We start from the raw sequence: 19525 nt of genomic DNA on the forward strand, positions 1-19525 counted from the left end.
CACAGGTCACATTGGACTACATTCACTCCACTTGCTGCTCCCATGGAAACATATGTTATATTACACCAGGTAAACCATATACAATGCAACAGGAACATACTACGCAGGCAGGCCTAGTGTTTTTTGAAGCTGTACTCGTAACAGAGTCATATTGCTTACCGTGGTATTTACAGCATGCTGTATATTATGTTAGTCATCTACCATTTCATCAGCGCTCATTGCTCTGAACTGTCCACAGCTGTAAAAGCTTCTCATGGGCTTTGTTTGGTATAGATTAACATTAACCTTTTAAAACGCCTCTGACCACATGAACGCTGCTCGCAGACCCCAGTGAGATATGTTATGGCCTAAGTGCCTCTCAGCGCGCACTCACACAGACACACACCACGCTCGCTCGCTGCATTACAGCCTTTCCTTCTTTTACACTTATCTGTACTCATGTGTCAGCAACGAGCGAGCTTGAGTAACTAAACCCGCAAATTGCCCCGCTGTCACGCAGGTCCCCTTAAAGTGTGCCTTTTAGCCTCCTAAAGGACAAATAAAGTCCATTTAATAACTGCACTAAACACTAATAGTCTATGTGTGGTTGACATTTGTGTTTGGACTAAAAGCCCCCCTCAGGCCACTACTGGTACAGAGGCAGTGGCAGGCGGCACCCCTCCGTAGCACTAACAGGTCTGCCACAGCTGAAAGCACTGGACAACAGCTCTTAAGACTCTCTCACATACTGAGCTATTGATCTGTCTAATAGAACACACGACGGCCACCGCTCGCCTCTCTGCTTTCAAAACACATTTCTCTCAAAAACCGGACGCAGCCTGCGTCACAGGGAGGGAGGACGGCCATCGCTTTGTATGTGGGTGCCAATAAAACGGCAAATGCCCGATGGTTTAAAGACATGGTATGCTGGGAGGCTTTCTTTGAATTTGATAGCTTTTAGATAACTTCAGTACATTTTCTAGATGTTTTGTCTTTATCCTCAGAGGTGTGATCTGTTGTTGAGGTGTTGTGTTCTAGTAAAAGACAGTTGTTATTGACCTTCAGTATATTTGTCTGAGAGAGATGGCAGTTACAGGAGAGTAGTGCTCTAATGTGTGTGTTGATGTCCTCTAGTTGTGTTTGGATGTCAGTGGTGTTGTGCAGCCACCCTGTAGTTTCACTGGAACCATAGTAGTTATTTCCATGATAAACAGAGCCTCTGCTGGTAGCTAGGCAGTGTATCACCCAATGCCCCTGATTCTCCTCTCTGAGCATGTCGTTTTTTCCCTGCACAAAAACCTCTGCACTTTGTCAAAGTACTTTGTTCGTCTGAATACCAAAGCACATGTTCCGGTCTCTCTTCCTGTCACACACACACCCCTTATTGGATCCAGATTTGTTCAGCAATTTATGACCATCAGTAATACTGTGAATGTAATATAATTAGCATCTCTCCTTTTAAAATAAGGGAGCGGGTGAGCTTGTTAGTTAAATTGATGGCTTTGGTTTGTATGTGAATAAGAGCTCTGGTGGTATTCAGCCTTCGTCCCATTTCTTTATCACAAGTGGAAAGAGGAGGCTAATTGGTCCAGCGCTGGTGATGGGAACCATCAATTAGTGTTCTGCCTACCCTCCAGCTCCCTCACCTCCTCCCTCCCCAAAACGGGCCCCTAGAAGCTGGCGCATTAGGATCACAAAGCCTGCTATAAATACCAATGTTGAGTGTAAATGAAGCTAAAAAGCTTCAAATTGAAGCCACACTAGCTAAGGGTGGTCTGTTCTACCTGCATCTCATGGCTTGTTAGAGGAGCTCTCTGCACTTATGCCAACAGTGCTCGCCTGTCAGCCTTCCACAGAACTAAAAACAGTCTTAATGAGGAGAGAGAGTGCTGTGTGTGTGCGCTCGTGTGTGGTTTGTGCATGCGCATAGCAAAACAAAATGGGGTTTCCTCAACTCCCTCAGGGATCACACAAAAATCTTTAATTTGCCTTTTATGACAGCTAATTAGTTATTCTACTCAAAATCTTTGCTTTAAATAAGAGAACTAATTATACACAAAGGTCGTTCCCCACCTCCAGAGAACCACTCATAATTGGTTTAGACCACCGCCCCCCCACATACCATCTACCCACCCTGTTACATAACATGTGTGTTTTACATCAACTCTGCAAAGGGGGGGGTTTAACCCCTTCTATGGAATGACTGTACAGCACGTCCCCTGTTCCAGCCTCTTTGGAGCTCTCCCTATGTTGAGACATCCTAAACATCAATGTGGCAATGTTCTATTCCCTAACCCAGATTTGAAACTGCAGTGAATCGGACACTCCTCCCCACCACCATGTACACAGTGCTCCCTCTATGGGCCTGAGAGTGCTGCCTGAACAGAGGAAAAGCCTCAGATACATTAGGAAGCCAGGATGCTTACTGCACAGATCCTGCTGTCTCAGGGAAGAAACACGTGCTTGATGTCATCTACCAAAACAGCCTGTGGAAAATTGCCTCAGAAACTCCAGTAGTAGCTACACTGCATGTAGCATTTCCTAAACAAAGAGTAGTGACAGAATAAATGAATGTATAAAACAAATGTCATGTCAATTTCCTTAATACCAGGAGAATAGTTTCTTGCACCCGTCACCACACTTAGTACCATGTGAAATCCCTGAGTGGAACAACACCTTCCCAACCTGCCGCCTCTCAGAGAACAAAAAGTTACATTAGAAAAGGAAACGGCAGCAGCCGAAGAGGCAGCCTCCACTTAATCCAATCCATTTAACAGATACAAGTGCCACTGACCTTCCTGTGTCGTTTGGTGTCCCAAAAAACACCTTGCTAGACCATGACTCATATTCCAACAGGGAATGCATTTGTCTTTTAAAGAGCGAGCTCTCGCCTTGCCAAATATTTTCCCTGAGAAATAAATTAATTTGCCATTAATACTTGGTGTAAGGGCTGACAGTCTTTTTCCACCCCTCTTCTTTTTTAAAAATACCTTATCTGATAATTAACAATGTACAGTTATGTTTTTTTCATCTTCGTTGAAATGGTCAGACCATGTACTTTCCATTATAGAGATAGCATCCGATTTCTATGTAAGCCCATTTCAAGATCAGTTTTTACCGCTATCTAAAAATAAAATCTATGTGGTAACCCTTTTGATGTACTTAACGTTTTAAAAGGAAAATAAGCTGTTCGGTGCACTCAAGGAAACGTTTTAAAGCATTGAAATGCAATTATCACATCTGCATGGCACATCCTCAGATTAGACAAGGAGTGATGGAGAGAGAGAAATAGGGGAGGATTTGCCCTCCGATCCCCTTTTCTCCTTCTCTTATCATACATCTGCTTGCATGCTAATCTGTTAAATAAGCACATCTGAATAGAAATTTGCTGCGTACCTTACAGAACATCACTACCTGGTGGGTGGGGTCACTCTGGAATTAAATACATTTCATCAATTAGGTGGAGGGACACCTTGATGTGACGCAGGCTCCCTAGGTTCCTGCGGAGGGAAGGGGGTAGAATAGCGTCACTCAGGCAGCGTCTTGTCTCTGGGGGAGGCTGGGCTGAGTGGACCTCATCTCTGGGGCCTGTATAATTACTGCTCCCAGCAGTAAATAAGAGACTGGTAACCACAATGACAGACGCTGAGAGATGCCTCGAGAAATTACATGCTACATTACTAACAACTGCATTCAAGTGAAACAACGGTGTTCATCATCTCCTCTGTGACTCACTGACTCCTCCAGAAGACATCAGACAGACACATTAAATCAGGCACTATGAATCTATACATGGATTCCCGTTTAAGCATTGCTCAATAAGGATATGATAGGCTTTAGAAACCATCTAACAGATCAACTTCAAATGGGAAAATTAACCATGCTCTCTTGGACAACATTTCAATTCAGTCATTATAATCTAGTGTTTATTATTAGGCGTTTCTTTCTACTATGTTGAGTGGGCACAATGAAATCCTAGATTCTGGGTTGGTAAAAGCGATGTTCAGTCCTGTTGGTGTAGCCTAACCATTTGAGCTGCTTAACCAGTGGTGGCGTTGCTCAAGTAGAATTTCCAGTGAATATTGCAGTGGCTTGGAAGAGGCTGAAACTGTAAACCCAGGGTTTTGTGTTCCCTCTCGCACTGTAAACGCTGTGGCCATGGCAATCCAGAATAGAATGTTGTCCCAGACAGGGCCGAGGCAGCCGCCATGGAGGTTAATGGGGATCTCAGGCAGATGCCCTGCCATTGTCTGCATGAATCAGCCCCTTTCAATCAGCTCACATCATTACTGTAATTAAGCCTGTAGACACCAATTCTCCTCTATTGCCAAGACAAAACACAAGACATCTGGTCATAATATCAGCTGGAATATAGGCCAGCTGAAAGGAGACAAATGAGTGCATTCATAATGATAAGCATAATCAAGACTTTGTAGAATTCATATTTCCTTCCGCAGTTGGAGCATATCGCTCCAAGACAGAATAAACACATGCAGTAGTTCACAGGCCAATGCAGTCAATGACACATGGTTTTATATTCAGCATGTTTTAGACTAGTCCTGTGGGTTCTGTCTGGGTGTGATCTCTTACAGTATACTACAGTACAGCCACATTTCCAGACGGTTGTGTTATGAATGCTTGGGTCTGTGAGAAGTGCTTGCTGGGCTTGCATGCTCCGATTATGACATAATTAACAGCCCCGGTAAGTGGGGTAGAGCAGGGCCTGGTGCCGATGAGGGGATTGTTCATTAACGAGATGCACACTGGCAAACTTTGCAGCGGCTAATAAGCCCCGGTGAAACTGAGCCTAGCCGTCCCTTGCATTGACCCTGGCCCTGCCCGGGATAAGGGAGAGTTTTGTCTCCTGAAATAATTGCTCTTTTCACAAGTTACAAGTGTCCTGACCCCCGTGGTCGGCAGCCACTTTCCCCACCATAATTACTCCTGATCCGCTCCAAATGAGGCGACCGCATTAGGGCTGCAATAACACTGGCCCGGCTTCAAGCACGGTGTGGGGAGTCTCAGTAGAGCGGCCTGGAACAGGGCTGCCTTTTCTCCAGGCCGCCGGTCATTTCCATCACGTCAGAGGTGCATTTCTTACACTTGAAGTCAGCATGGGCCCTTTTCTGTGTAGGCAGGGCTGCTTACAGCACGATTTGTTAGCTCCTGGTGGCCCCAACTCACTGTGGTTTGGCTGCAGAAACAATCCCAATTAACAGAACTTCATTAGGTTGTTTTTCCACACTTTCACCCCCTATTATTTTAAATGTATTCACATGGGGTTAATTAAAAAATAAATGTATCAGAGAGATATGCAACAGCTTTCTAATTATATTCATTACTGCTTATTTTGAGACAAGAAACCGGCAGGGTTGCCGAGTTATTACAGAAGCCAACTTGTTCCAACACTTGGTTGTTCACGAGCATGGTGAGATTACAGCTTTGGAAGGTGAGCTGTCGACAGCCCTCACACAAAAGAGAGCGAGAATAAAATAGAGAAACGCCCATCGCTCCTAACCCTCGTTATGCAGGTTTAGCTCCAAGAACTTCTGAAGAAGAAAGATCAGGAGAACAATCTGAGGCTTGGAGGGGGAGGTGTCTGACCTTGTATCCAGCCAATCAATTGTTGTTAGGCCAGTTCTGTTGAGGGCCTGCAGTGTCAGTTTGTTTTTAGTGCTCAGTTAGCAGCAGGCACAGAAAGCTAGCCTAACTCAACCTCTAGAAGCTACCTTGATAGGCAACCTCTTAATGGTGGCAGGTAGACTAGTGGTTAAAACCTGTTATGGCTGCGATCCCCGTACAGGGACCAACATCAGGGGAAATTTCAGAGTGACAACTAAAAATACAACTTCGTAACATTAAACATTCTTGAAAATGCAAGTGTCTTACACCCTTAAAAAGATTAGAATCTTGGTAATCAAACTACGTTTTCCAATTTAACCTGTTATGGCTGCATCCCTTTGTTCTCAATTTCCACCTGAAGACATACCCAAATCTAACTGCCTGTAGCTCAGCCCCAGAGGCAAGGATATGCATATTCTTGGTATCATTTGAATGGAAACATTCTGAAGTTTGTGGAAATGTTAATTGAATGTAGGAGAATATAACACAGTAGATCTGGTGGAAGAAAAGAGAAAGAAAGAGCATACGTTTTCTGTTTTTTATTGTTGTAGTATCATCTTTCACATGTACTAGAATAGCCACACAGTCAGATAGGATGCTGGAGATAATTTTGATGGATAACACAAGAGGGCAACTGTAGGTGTGCAAAGTTTCAGACTAATAACTTCAGGAATGGGTGAGCTACATGACATTTAGCATGAAGTCACCCAGGTGTCCCACACAAGTTGCCCAAATGTACCCAAGTGGCCGAATTGGTGAAATGACCTATAACTATATACAGCAGTGCAAATAACTATATACAACATATCAAAAAGCAATTCTAACACACACAAAAAAAAAAAGTTCAAAAAAATATTAGAAAATAAATATTTAAAAAGAAAAAAGTCCTCGTCATAATATTTTGCTGCCTGTGCCATGTCCCATAGCAGTCTCTTTCTGATGTAAAGCAGAGGCAAACTGAACAAGTGGTGCAGGTGATGGGGGACTTCATGCGACACAGAACACAACGACGCCTCCATGCTGTGCCCTTTTGGCCCTGAGGCACAGTCATGCCTGGAGTAATGAGCTGTGGCATATGAACACCACTGGGGGCACAGGTAGAGCTGGCAGCTTGGCACCAGGGGCTCCCAGTCGGAGTCGCTATCACTGTGAAAGAAAACATTAAAAAAATGATTTGTATTGTATGAGCCTTTTATCATCACATAAAATAAACAGATATGTATTGTATAGAGCAGAGGGACCAGTCACTAAGGTGTTCCATTCAACTCCGGCCATTGTTTGTAATTATATATATATATATATATATATATATATATATATACACAGTGCCTTGCGAAAGTATTCGGCCCCACTTTGCACGCCCAATTTTTCAGTTTTTGATTTGTTAAAAAAGTTTGAAATGTCCAATAAATGTCGTTCCACTTCATGATTGTGTCCCACTTGTTGTTGATTCTTCACAAAAAAATACAGTTTTATATCTTTATGTTTGAAGCCTGAAATGTGGCAAAAGGTCGCAAAGTTCAAGGGGGCCGAATACTTTCGCAAGGCACTGTATATATATATATATATATACATACACATACACACACAAACTACACATTTCATTGCAATTTAAAAAAAAAAATATATATATATATATTTATATTTCATAAAACGGCATTAGCACTTACCCGTCCAGAAGTACATCCTGTCCTTGCATAAACAGCTCCTCAGTTCGTTTGAATCATAACACTCCAAGATTCCTCAAACTAAAAAAATCTGTCTCACTTTCACTTTAGAGTTTGACTTCGCTTTACATGATTTCTTCGCCATGATATCTTCAATGAAATCATTGAAACTACAACTTTCTGAAATACAGCTGCGCGGAAAAATCCTTACAGCATCTCCTCTGATAGTCAAGGCGAGAATGGAGTTGCCTGCACAACAAGGAATTGTGGTCCAACCCCAAACCATTACATACTGGCGTTTACCTCAGCTCATTGGCTATCTACCCAGCTAGATTTCAAGAAGATCAGTGGTCATTGGGCAGAAATATAGTCAATCAATGAAGCTTTGTTAAAATTATTGGTGCGTAAGGTAGTCATTTATCATTGTCTTCAAATCAGCTCACTTCGGTCAATACTCCCTGCAAAAAAAACAATGATGTTTTGCTGTGTTGCAAACATCCAGAGGAATGCACTGAAACCCACCATGACTAGGTAAACAATCGTTTATAGGGGTGAATCACGCCGAATGCTCCGTAGAAAATGGATAGAGATGGAATTCACGGCACAAACAGTTTACAAAATGTTTAGATTTAGGCTATAAAAATGGATTTTATCAAAGAAAACGGCACTTCATTTGATCAATTTGGACACTCAGGTAGAGAAATAAGAGCAAGATATCAGAATGTAAGTCATAATTTTACCTTCAGATGTGAATGTGTAAAAACTGTCATGGCGGAAAATGTTTCTGTTCTTGATTGCTCTTCTCAAACAAAAGCATGGGATTTGTTCTCTGTAATAGCTATTTTAAGAGTGTTGGACCAGTAACCGAAAGGTAGCTGGTTTGAATCCCCAAGCCGGCAAGGTGGAAAAAGCGATCGTTCTGCCCTTGAGCAAGGCAGTTAACCAATTGTAAGGGGAGCCAACTGATCCCCGGGCACTGATGACGTGGATGTTGATTAAGGCAGCCCGCCCACACCTCTCTAATTCAGAGGGGTTGGGTTAAATGCGGAAGACACATTTTGTTTGAATGCATTCAGTTGTGCAACTGACTAGGTATCCCACTTTCCCCTATTAGCGTGCTGCTAAATCAACCTCTTTTAGCATGCTAACTCACCCTCTGTTAGGCTAGTTCTCTGAATCTGCTAACTCAATGTCCATTAACCTGTTAACTGAGCCTCTTTCAGGCTAGCGCTGAGCCATCTACCTCACCACAGTTCCATTAGGGCGACTGCCAGCAAGGCTGTCAATAACCCGGATGATGAATGCATCTTCATATGTGTGAATTCAATTCATTTTTTCACCGATTGCATTAGCATTTGAATAAGGCGATAAATCCATCTATTCTCCAACCAGATCTTTTCAGAGTTTGATAAAGGGGACAATCGTATCTGCCACTTCATGATTCCTGGCAAAATGTAACCATTAGCACTGTCACAGATGCTTTCCGCCATCCGGCACGGAATAATGCCCAAACACATTTTAGCCCACATTAAAAATGCATTCAGGAGGCATAAATGTAGCCTCTAAAGTTTGTGTCACTCCCAAGGTCAGGAAGTGATGTATGAAATCCCCACTCCCCTGCAATTACAGCACACTTATTATTTCAAAGGATATGCCAGGAGACAGGTGTGCCATTCAGGGTCCGCGGTGAGTCGGAAACGGAGGGAAAAAAGAACCCCACACTGTGGTGAGCCATGTGGGGCGTGTAATGTTGAATAATGAGAATACGCCACAGGGGGCAGTTGTTTCGGGGAACAGGCCTCCAACGTCATTTAAGCAGCCCTCACTCCTACACCATGGCTCTGTCTCCTTATGGGGTCAATAATGCGCCAGGTTAGATGTACGGCAGGAGTGTAGGGCCTCAAAGGCCCCGGGATTGTAAGGGGAACCAAGACAGGGTGGTCGCCATTGACAGTCCACCACTGATGGTAGGATTTGCATTAGGCAGGGCCCTTGACCTACTGCGGTGGTGTGTTCGCAGGCTAGGAATGCTGTAGGAGTTATTGATATTAGCTTATCCAGATGTCTTTATAATAGCCAATGTTGTTTCATCACAGTCAACATCTTCGATGTGTTACGCCTGCCATTCTGGTCTTTATTCTTCAATGCCATTTTTAAAACCCTAGCACAACTCTTGAGTTAAATGAAATGGCTATTCCATTATTGGGTTGTCTAGTCCAGGGGAATCTGTCACGTGTTGGTGTTACGGGGACAAAAAAACCCTTGCCTGCAAGAGGATGGGTGTGTGCGCGAACATGCTTGTGTGCATCCGTTATGTCTGCGCGTATGTGTGTACATGAATAGACGCAGGGGGTTATTATGTTCCACACTCCGTTACCAATTTCAATTAAAGCTGACCACAATAGTATGTGTGCATGGATCTCAGCTGCCACTCACGTCTAATGGATCAAACTGTGGTTGTGTAGGCAAACTCATTGTCAGCAATGATTAAATCCTCAACTTCAATACCCGCTGCCCAATCTCCCCGCTTTCAGGAGGGGAAAATAAACTTGCAATCACAGCCTTTAATTAGTTATTCAACATTTGACTTATTGAAGGTCAACCAATCAGATATTGTTAGTTCTCAGCAAGCACTCTATGCTGTTTGCTATTTGTCTCTGTTGTGTTTTAAGTAGCATTGCCCTCCATTTCTGTGTAGACTGGTGTACTGTAGATGTTGTCTCTGAAGTGCTTGACCTGAATACATTTATGTGACATATTGTTTTGGCCATATTGTTTAGGCTTTACATTTAAAATGATTAGTATCAGACTTTATTTGAGAGTACTTGGAAGTGAAAAAGCTTTAGTTTCCGGAACAGAAAATAAACCTTTAAGATCTGAAGTACTTCTGTTGGAAGTGGTTGTTCTTTAGCCTGTCCTCTACTCACTGCATGCCTCCTCCTTATCCTTCAGAATTTACCTCAAATGTGAGGCAGCCAAAAGTGCTGCGCATCTTTCATTATGAAAATGGTATCAGTACAGCAACACCTTTAAAGGAGCACGTCTGAAGGGTTACCGTTTTCAGAAGTTAAAATGTCCCAAAACATTAAAGCACCTCCCTCATCAGAATGCCAAATTGAACTCACATCCTCAACTGAGAAGCAGTACCTGAGCCATAATTGAGTCACCACACACAACCCAGGGTTCAATAATCCCTAGCAGCTTCCAAGAAAACTGAGATCTCCCTGGAAGAGAGAAATACAGTTGAGTTAATGAGTACCTCCAAAGGCCTCCACCCCTACTGAGCAACACACACACCAAGTAAACATGAACCAATACGTATCAGGGGACTATTTCAGGAGGGATTATACAAGGTCTTGCAGTTAATAGGCATAACGGCAGATCAATTTGTTTCAAAATGGAAACGTGCATGCACAAACAGACTGGTACAATTATGCCGCAGTATTCAATTCCCACATAAATTATTCTTTACAGCGATCACTAGCTCATTTAAACATTCAACAAAACAGCATTCCTTTTGTATGTCTAAATATCTTTCAAATCCTATTTTGGACCTTTTTCACTGCATTGTGAACTAACAACCTGTTACTGTAAAGTCCAAGGAGAGAGAGGTTGTTGCAGTAACAATACAAGACAACATTTACCAGTAAATGTAACACATGAAACCAATGTACTGTGCAAGAGTATCTGTGCAAGAGCAGTCCACCTCAGACAAGGTATCTCAGCCTTGCAGTGAGAAGTGAGTGATTCCTGCTATAACCAGACGAGTCGGGAGAATAGTATACACTTTTAAGACCAGAGAAAGTCAATTAAAAACCACCAACTGTAAAATCATCAATATGGAACTGTATAGCCTCTCTCAGTAGAGCATACACAGCATGTACTATTAGGCCCCTGCTGCAGGGCTACTTGAGACACCATCAAGTAGATTTCAAAGGACCACAATGTGAAGCAGAGTAACACTACTTGTGTATGAATCAAAAGTCAGCAAGTATGTATGACTGGGGCATTACCTCTGTCTGAACACTGAGCGTGTCTGCATTACCTCTGTCTTAGAATTAGGATTTACAATACTAGAATGGACATTAACCTTATGATTTTTTATTTAACCAGGTAGGCCAGTTGAGAACAAGTTCTCATTTACAACTGCAACCTGGCTAAGATAGCGCAAAGTGACACAAAACAATACAGAGTTACACATGGGATAAACAAACGTACCGTCAATAACACAATAGAAAAGTCTACATACAGTGTGTGCAAATGTAAGAATGGGATAAAGGTCAAACATTTTGGTAAGGGAATTGGTCAACCATGGTTTGCCAGCACTGTGATAAGATTGTGTAAAATAATGAATTTATCTGCACTATATGTTTGTTAGCTAGCAAGCCAGCTATCCAGTTTTAGAGGAAAGATTCCATACATTTCTCAAATGAAGTGCCAAATGAAGTGCCAACATTCCATTCAAACAATGCAGTCAATCCACAGCCATACACTGGTTGAAATCAGTTGATGATGGGACTTAGACAAGATGTAAATGCAACAAGTACTGATACTGTATCATCACAGCTATCCAAGAAAACTAAAATAGAGACATGTATGGTCTGTTTACATTTACACTTGTGTATAAAACATTAGGAAGACCTGCTTTTTCCATGACAGACTGACAAGGTGAATCCAGGTGAAAGTTATGATCCCTTATTGATGTTACTTGTTAAATCCACTTAAATCAGTGTAGATGAAGGGGAGGAGACAGGTTAAAGGAGGATTTTTAAGACAATTGAGACATGGATTGTGTATGTGTGCCATTCAGAGGGTGACTGGGCAAGAAAAGATTTAAGTGCCTTTGGTAGGTGCCAGGCGCACTGGTTTGAGTGTGTCAAGAACTGCAACGCTGCTGTTTTTTTAATGCTCAACAGTTTCCTGTGTGTATCGAGAATGTCCACCACCCAGAGGATATCTAGCTAACTTCACACAACTGTGGGAAGCATTGAGTCATAGGCTAGCATCCCAGTGGAATGCTTTCACACCTTGTAGAGTCCATGCCCTGACAAACTGAGGCTGTTTTGTGGGCAAAAGGACATGCAATGCAATACTAGGAAGGTGTTCCTAATGTTTTGTACACTGTATTTTAGAGGTTATTTATACAGAAATGTGTTATAAAACCAATATAAACTTCGTAATTATATGACAATAATTCAATTACACAACTTCTGATACATCACACCTTACTTTCATTTTCCTGCATAAGTCAAATCTGGATTATGTGTCTACTGGCATTCTTTCCAATTAGACTGGTTTGGATTTCTCCCAGATCAATATGGCTGCCATTTTCACCCCATTTTGGAACTTGGGGTTTATGACATCGAGATCCTATTAAATTACTAGAAGGGCTATGTCTGAATGCTGAGCATGTCTGCATTCATCTCAAGACTCAAGGTGAGAAATAAGGTTGTTTTGAGAGGTCATAAAAGTTGGTCTAAAATAATAATTAATCTAAAAAGGTTCTCTGTGTAACGTTGGAGTGATGGAGTAGGTATCTTTGGAGCTTTAGAGAATTCCGTGTTTACGGACATTGTTTTGCGCCCCCCTCCACCACGCACTATTTTGAATAAAACAGGTGGATGTTGTAAAGTGCGGGTTGAGAAGAATTTCTAACGACAATAGAAACAGACATTGTCACTCTTTCTTACATGATGCATAGGGAAAATGGATCTTAGTTGTAAGAAGTTGTAATATAACGTGAGAGCATGTGGCCTCTGGATATGATAAATGGATGCTCGAAGAGCTCAGGAGTGCATCATTGAGTTAGTGTGCCTCTCTGATGAGAGCAGCCATTTGCACCAGAGGAAGGTGGGTGCACTAGGATCTTGCTTACACGTGTCTCAGTGCCCATTCAGCCCTTTGAGCTCCACTGAAATTATGGGAAAGGACATGCATCTTCTGCAGTCACTGATGTGAAACACAATTCTGATAGGGATCTGGTTTGGGGTGGGAGATATTATTGGGTCTGGTGAGAACTGGTGAGAACTGTGCAAGATCATAGTAGATCACACTGAATCAAGCACTCACTGTTTAAAATGGTGAAATTAAATTTACTGACATCAAATTCAGTATGTTGGAAGTTCATATTTTTGTTGAAGTGTCGTGTTGCATATTGAACAGATAGAGAACAGTTATGGCAGTATAGGAATGTATGCATAGAGCGTAGAGGGCACAAGTAGCGAGTGAGAGGTGTGAATGTGTGGTGTGTTTTCCATGCCTACATCACATTGGCGTTCATACATTGTAATTGAGTTATAACTGTTGTATGAATGATATCCCTTTGTAAACTGTACATGTGAGCCATTGCATAACATGTCTTCATTAGTGATAATAACGAATCATTCAGGTTTACAATAGTAGAATGGCAAGACATTTGACCAAGCAAGGTTTACCAGACAGTTGTCCACTGATACGTCAGTGATATCCCCACTGGACTGGGAAGATATTCAAGTGAAAGAAGAGATGTGTTCCAATAAGGAAACAGGGGGCATGATAAACCATCTTAATAACTAGATGTGACCACACAATATGAAATGTTGAAATAAACTTGTAACATTGTTTAGAGCCCAGGGCAAAGGATACAGGTGCAATTTCAATATTTGAAATTGGCAAGTTTAATTTAGAGTAAGAACAAGCCAATAAGCTGAAAAAGTAGCAAAAACAAGAGAGAAAATTACATTCCTGAGGAGAAAAAGTGAAACGACTTAAGAAATGTATGAAAGTAATCTCCAACTGGAAATTAGAAATCAAACCGCAGAAAGGGAATAACAGAAAATAACTGTCCACTTTCTAAATCAATATGACATAGCTACAAGACAGAATTACCATGGTAACTCCGGTAAAGAATGAAGCAATTCTTATTATTTCAAAATAAAAAAATTGGAGCCTGAAGCCCAAGTTTTATTACAGTAGCCGACAGATCACGTCTCTGTATTCATTTGAAAAACATTGCTTTATGAATGTACACATTTCATTGGACAGGCTTCTCACGGGGTCGGAAATTAAAGTGCAAAGGTAACCAAGAATTTATCATCAGGTTTTAGGATTGGAGGTTCTCTTCAGCCCAGGTTCTTAGAAAGCCCAGTGGTGCGAATGATCAGCCAAAGACATGTCTACAATGAGGACCCAATTATTTCTGCTGCAGCTGATAGTTCCTAATACCTTGAAGGAAAGAAAATGGCTGAATTGCTTTTTTCCACTAGAATTAGAAGTCAATTGGGAACTTTATATTAGAGGGCAAAAATAAAATGTTCACCTGGAATATTTGGGGAAGGTGGTGCCATTCATTTCTAGACATCCATATTAAGTAATTTCAGGATGTGGTGCTTTCACACTACACATCTTCAGAATACCATAAGTACTATATTTTCAGACTGGGTTAATCTGTCAATACAGTTTTATGGGGAGGGGGGGGGGTGGTATAGTTAGCTAGGAACAGAATGTCTGAGCTGGACAGAAAGCCTAGTTGATATTCATGACCCACTTGGTATAGCACTACATGTTAGTGATACGAGCAGGTGGTTCCAGTCCACCATCACTGTTTTCACATTTAATGTCAACACACACACAGCTCATACATGGGGAAATGGTAAAGACCTTTAAACCAATCAATTCCATTACAACGCTAAGTAACCCGTTATTACACTGGAGCTGGATGCCAATGTGAAGTTGAGCCTTGTGGTAGGTCAAACATGAATGTAAAATGTGTGAGTGTTTAAAAATAGGTGGAGAGGGAATTGATTTGTATCCTACTTTCTCAAAAGAGATTTCAAAAGTGGGAAACAAGATTAGCTTTTCTCTAGAAGAGAGAGAGCTGTCTGGTTATTTCCCTAGATCGTTGTGAGGCATCAGACCTCCTAGAGACTTCACACATATTCACAAGTTCAGCACTGTTAAAGCCAAAGTGTTTCAATAAAACTCAGGCTGTCAGACTCAATATCTCCTTTTTTCCCTAAGACAAAATGCCATCATGAGAATAAGTTTCCAACTTATGTGATTCAAGGCAGAAAACAAGATCTTAAAGCTGCATGGTGGTCGTATCACATTACTGTAGGCTAATATATGCAGCATTTAAGAAGTATGCTGAACTGCCAAGTAGACCACACACACAGTAGCCTAAATGGCTTTATGCTTAGTATGGACACTGTAAAATGCAGGCAATGTCTCTGAGCCAATGGATCGCTAACAGCCTGCTCTAGCTATTGGAAAGCACAGATCCAAGCAGCTCTCTCTCTCCCCTTCCCTGCCAAAATGCCAGCGCACTTTGTCGGCCCCAGCAAGCAAAGGGTGAAGCTTTTAGGCAATGAGCAGCAGGTGATCTCAGCTTTTCTGCAAGTCCTAATGCTCCTAAAAGCCACTCTCCCTGGTTCTGTAATTGGGCATCAGTAGTTAATGTAGTATTGACTGCATTACATGCTCCTGTGCATCCTTTCCCACTAATGCCATTTGCATCACCTTGTACATTTACCATATTGCTTAGCCAATAGTTGTTAAAAGCATCTGAATCATGAATCATATTGGGAACTTTTAGTAAGACAGACATCAAAAGGAGACAATTTACAGTTGAGTTAATCTGGGTACATTAGCACAACATGGATTCAGCTAGACAGACCAATTTATGTTTCTACTGCAATCCCTTTATTGCTTTGTAGATGGGGAAGTGAAAGGATGCTCAGCTAAGAGATATGAAATATCAATTTTCAAACAAATAATGGGTCACAATTGCAAGCCATTACTTTTTTTTTTTGGGGGGGGGGGGGTCTCTGGCTAAAACCAAATGTGTGATGACAGTATTCTCTGAGATATGACAAGAATAGTCTATTTTAGGTCCTACAACGCTGTGAGAGAAGGTATTAAGTAGTCTACCTATTAAGAATACAGACCTCACCATAGATTAGCTACACAAGTGATAGAAAAAACTACTTTGGATAGCACTTCTACACAAACTGATAACAGAAGTTAAGTGATCCAGTTTCACAACAGTTTTTTCCAAGTTTGAGGTTTTTGGTTAGCTTTATCTTTTTGTATGCATTGTATGAAATATGCTACAAAATATAAATTTACACACAAAATAGGACACCAAGAGAAACAGGTTTGCTCTAAAGTAAAAATGTATGGGATTACTTGTTCATTAACCTACATAGCCTATTTCAAAATAGACAGGTATTGCATTAGGAAAGGAAACTGCCATCCCTATTGCATGGTGCTATCCAAAATTTGCAATCAAGTTAAAAGCACTCGAATTGCATCTCCCATCCTGTGCTGATGTCAAAGAGCTGCTTCGGTAACTTCAGAGGATGCGAGGAGCACTTTAGGCAGAGGGAAAGTGGTACCATGTTTTACAGCCGAGTTGTGTTGCTAAGGTTGCAATGCCCATCATGTGAACAGTCATCACATAAAGCTCCAAATTGCAGAAGACATGTAGTCTTTCAGAAAAAAATAGGCGTATGTGTATGTATGTGAGTGCTGAGAACTTATAATGGATATTGAAGTAAAATAGCAAGGTTCTTCACGACAAAAAAAACGCAAATAATTACCACCGGGTATCCAAATAAGTCTACTAGACGTGTCTTTCGTAGACGGGGAATGTGGGTTAACATATATCCTGAGGTAGGCTGGGTTATCTACCTAGTACAAAAACAAACACTGTCCCAATGTGACATCCAGCTGAAATACCCATCGTCGGGGGTGTTACTCACTCTCTTCCTTGTCCAACACCATCGTCCTGAGGAACGAGGAGTCCGGCTCCAGACGATCCGTTCTCGGCTCCAGCAGGCTTCACTAGTCGGTGTGCGCAAGGCTTCTCTTAGAAATGAGCTTTGAAACAGCGACCGAATCGTCCTTATGTGTTCAGCAAGCTGAAAATTCACGAACGCTTGGCTTGTATCTGCGTTAGTAACGGAAACCGTTGTAACATGAACGCGGGTTTGAATGTTATTCTAGGCAATTGATAATATAATGTATCGTGAAAGAAAGAAAGTGTCCGCGCTCAGTTTACTCTTACTAAACACAGAAAATTGCCTCTCCGGACTAAACTGCAATTTACACCCGTAAAACAATGTTGGTTGGTCTTCGTAAATTCCATACGCAAACAAAGAATGGAAAGCAGTAAAATCTCCTGAATCTAACTGTACTCGTATCAAACGCTTAGACTAGACGACAGAGCCCTCCGCGCTGTGAAATTCTCTCCCCGTTCTCATTTGCTCCGAAACTGTAACTATATTCAAGAAATCCAATTCCAGACCTGACAACTGCTAAAAGCATACTCACACTGCCTTTCTCTCCAATTTATGTGCTGCGCCCGCTCCTGCTACGGAATAAGTGCGCGCAGTTCCCAGAGACCCTCAGATTCCCCTGTTAATTAAATCAATTCATTATGCTCAGATCTGATTAGCAGCCCTTCCCCCCTCTTTGAATCAATTATTCAATACACAAACATAATTGCTTGTGCCAGAGGTGTCTAAGTATTAGCTTATTTAACTCCAAGGACACTAATTACCCCTAGGGCAAGGGAACTTTTCTCATTAATTCTGACAAAACACAAAAGCACAGCTAAGGGAAAGTGTGCATGCGTGTGTCCCGGTGTGTGTGTTGTGCGCGCTCGGGTGTGAGTGGTCTGTCTGTGAGTGCGTGTGCATGCGTCAGTGTGTGTGAGTGAGGGTGCCAGCGTGCGTGTGCCTGTGTATGTCCGTGCTTGCGTGCGCGTGTTTGTGAGTGTGTTTGAAAGAACAGGAAAGAGCAAGACAGATGGAGACAAACATACAGTTTTACTATGGAAGGTTTTACATATTGCGCACTACACGTGCATATTATTTCTTGCTTCCCCTCTCCATTATTTTTAGGATAGAATAGAAAACGCATATCTTATTGTATTTATCTGGATATTTCTGGGAATATAACGGCGTGATTAGTGTGTGGTCCAGACCCACTTATCATACATAGATAAACAGTCATTTTATAAGAGACAGCACAACAGATGGGCTGCGTTTTGATTAGTGGGTAGATAGGAGGTTCAGTTTCGAATCTGCTAATTTAATTGTTGGCTGTTATTGCCAAAAAGAAAGTGTTGCTACTGCTTAATGGTGGAACCTTAAATAGCAGTACTTTCACTTGCATTGCGGAGACTGGTAACCAATTAAGGGGGCGATCCAACCAAGATTAGTCATTTAGAGTGGAGTATGCTAAAACAATACTGAATTGTCAGCAGGCTTTATCTGCCTGCGGTTTATGCTCAGTCTGCCTTAACTTTTTGTTTTATTACAATGTAATTCATTACTGATGGGAAATGATATATATAAGCTATTATATTGCTTGACCCCCTTCAGTATCTGATCTGATTTGGGAAGCCTACAATGCCTTATATCCTTACAGGTGAAATAGAAGTGATCTACAGTGAAAATGACATGGTAAAGCACGTTGAATGTGATAACGTAGTGGATGGCTTGTGGTGTGTACCTTTACTGGAAGCCCATAGCTATATTTAAATGACATTGTGTGGAAATGATCCTGTAATGTGTGTGTTTGAGATGGATTGTGTTTCATCAACTTCACTCACATAATCATGTATTACAGATATTACATGGCTCTTGTGAATTCTACAGTGGTTTCCTCCACAGAGCGCTAGATTGTAGTGAACACGGGGAGATATTGCATTGCCCCTGAAATCAATGGCCTGATCCCTCTCTCACTGGCTCCCTGGTTGACATGCTTGACTTTTCATCTTCGCAGTCATATAGATTGATGACTTATGACCGAGAATGTATGTTTGCTGACCTCCAGCAAAAGTGAATGACACATAATTAATCCAATCACACAAAAAAGGGAACGAAAAGGGAAAACATGGTTCAATGTCATCAGCGTTTGACTTCAAATAACCATTTGACATTTGAATGTGGAAACACATCACTATAAAAAGAACATTCAGAAAGACGGAGAAAGAAGAATGTTATTAGTCTGTATGTGTGTGTCACAGAGAGAGATGAAGAGACTGGAATGATACAACTATTTACCACGTCACAGTAACTGTACATGTGTTTCCATGTTAACATATTAGTACTGCGTAATGACACGGTGTTGTGGTCAGGCTACTGCTGAAATGATTCCCACTGACTGACCATGGTGGATTGGTTTATTGGTTTATTCAGATCCCCATTAGCTTTTGCTGCAGCAGCAGCTATTCTTCCTGGGGTCCACACAAAAACAAAACATGACAAGTA

The 19525-nt window shown here is 41.7% G+C and overlaps 1 protein-coding gene across 1 annotated transcript in view; it reads right to left on the reverse strand.

Moving 5' to 3' along the window:
- The window catches only part of LOC139384680 (rhombotin-1), a 32149-nt gene extending 14164 nt beyond the window's left edge, over positions 1 to 17985 (reverse strand). Inside the window, exon 1 of the mRNA XM_071129502.1 lies at positions 17009 to 17985. Within this exon, the coding sequence (XP_070985603.1) occupies positions 17009 to 17030 (22 nt within the window). The 5' untranslated portion in view covers positions 17031 to 17985. The remainder of the gene's footprint in view (positions 1 to 17008) is intronic.
- Positions 17986 to 19525: the final 1540 nt, after the last annotated feature.

The sequence above is a fragment of the Oncorhynchus clarkii genome, chromosome 26 (genome assembly GCF_045791955.1).
Source record: "Oncorhynchus clarkii lewisi isolate Uvic-CL-2024 chromosome 26, UVic_Ocla_1.0, whole genome shotgun sequence".
Taxonomy (NCBI): domain Eukaryota; kingdom Metazoa; phylum Chordata; class Actinopteri; order Salmoniformes; family Salmonidae; genus Oncorhynchus; species Oncorhynchus clarkii.